This window comes from Moschus berezovskii, chromosome 9 (genome assembly GCF_049115385.1).
Source record: "Moschus berezovskii isolate FMDL1 chromosome 9, NW_MosBer_1.0, whole genome shotgun sequence".
Lineage (NCBI taxonomy): Eukaryota > Metazoa > Chordata > Mammalia > Artiodactyla > Moschidae > Moschus > Moschus berezovskii.
The window spans coordinates 105,277,917-105,279,695 of NC_142468.1; the positions used below are offsets into that span (position 1 = coordinate 105,277,917).

General features: G+C 45.0%; 1 protein-coding gene across 1 annotated transcript; it reads right to left on the bottom strand.

Moving 5' to 3' along the window:
* Window positions 1-816: 816 nt before the first annotated feature.
* Window positions 817-1,779, bottom strand: LOC148776924 (olfactory receptor 4N2-like). The gene has a single exon (XM_088840421.1). The coding sequence runs from the start codon at window positions 1,738-1,740 to the stop codon at window positions 817-819; it is 924 nt and encodes a 307-aa protein (XP_088696547.1). The 5' UTR covers window positions 1,741-1,779.

Genomic DNA, 1,779 nt, shown 5'->3' on the forward strand with positions numbered 1-1,779 from the left:
TGACTTGCTTTATTTGCCTTCCTCTATGTGATTATTGAAGAAAAATTTAGAGTTTAATTCCTTTCGAAGATGTACGCATAACATTTCCCTTTTAATAATATTTTCAACTCTTTGATGTCTTCAGAATCTTGAGTTTACAGCCCTGAATCACTTTTGAACCTTACTAGAGAAATTGCTCTGCTGTTTAGAGTGGATTCTTATTGTAATTATTTTAAAATGAAGCTCTTTATATTCACTTCATAACGCTGTCTATGTGCTGGACATTGTCAGTATCTCCAACATGAATGCCAACCGCTTATACAGTCACTTATTACATCCCAGGCAATCTGACCTTTGCTGTGATCATCAAATATACCAAGTTAATTACTGTCTTCAGATTTTTGCCATACCTGTTCCATCTGCCTGGAAGGCTCTGCCTGCCCATGTTTGCACAGTTGGCATATTCAGTTTATCCAGATATCAGCCAAAACATCACCTCCTTTAAAGGACTTACTTCAAGACTAAAAGTAAATTCACTACCCCCATCTCACACTTGCTATTGAATATTTTGCTTTTATTTTTAGTACCTTCAGGGATATATATCTTCTTGAAACTATACTGTTTATTTTCTACGTTATTGGCTGTCTATTCCTACTAGATTGTAATTTCAGAGAACAGTGACTCTACCTGCCTCAGTAGTAGCTCTTCCTCCCAGGGCCTAGCACAGTCTCGACAAATAGGAGGTGATCAATAAAAGTAGTGTTTGGAAAGAGAATACCTTAATTTCACACGAAATTCTCCAGTCATTATTTTCATATTCATTTTTCCCACTTTTTATCAGGCTAAGTGCTGACTAAAGAGCCTTTTCACAGATGCTTTTACTTCCTGGTTGCGAAGAGTATAAATCACAGGGTTCAACAGGGGGAAGATCACCGTGTGGAAGAGAGAAACCACCTTGTCAGCTGGGAAGGCTCTGAAGGGGCGGGTGTAGATAAAGATGCCAGGCCCGAACATGAGAAATATAACGATGATGTGGGTGGTGCATGTGGACAGAGCCTTGCTCTTCCCCTCGGAGGAGGAACCATGCACACGGCAGAGGATGACTGCATAGGAGGCCAGAAGCCCCAGGAAACCCAGCAGGGTCATCAGGCCACTGTTGAAGACCATCAGGAGCTCCACCACAAAGGTGTCAGTGCACGCCAGCTTGATGACCTGCGGCACATCACAGAAGAAGTTGTCCAGTCGGTTTGGACCACAGAAGGGCAAGCGCAGGATGAGGGCCACTTGGATAATGGAATGAACAAAGCCTCCACGCCACAGAGCCAACAGCAAGGCATAGCAGGCTCTAGGGTTCATGACAGTTGAATAGTGTAAAGGACGACAGATGGCAATGTAGCGGTCAAAGGCCATCACGACAAGGAGTAATCCCTCCCCTCCTCCAAGGAAGTGCAAGAAGAAGAGCTGAGTGATGCAGCCTCTATAGGAGATCACCTTCTTCTCAGAGAGGAAGTCCACCAGCATCCTGGGAGCCACAGTGAAGGAGCAGGATGCATCCAGGAAGGCCAGGTTGCCCAGGAAGAAGTAGAGGGGGGCCGTGAGGCCGGGGTCTGACCTGACGGTGAGGATGATGAGGACATTTCCAGGGAGGATGATGAGGTAGAAAAGTAAGATCAGGACACAGACCAGGAGCTGAATGTTTTGAGACTGGGTCAGACCAAGGAGAATGAATTCTGTCACCACTGTGCTGTTTTCTGTCTTCATCTCCTGTGCCTGTAGTACCTGGGAGAGTAGAGAGTTTGT

Coding starts and splice junctions, on each gene's coding strand:
- LOC148776924 (XM_088840421.1), bottom strand. CDS start 1,740: ATGAAGACAGAAAACAGCACAGTGGTGACAGAATTCATTCTCCTTGGT.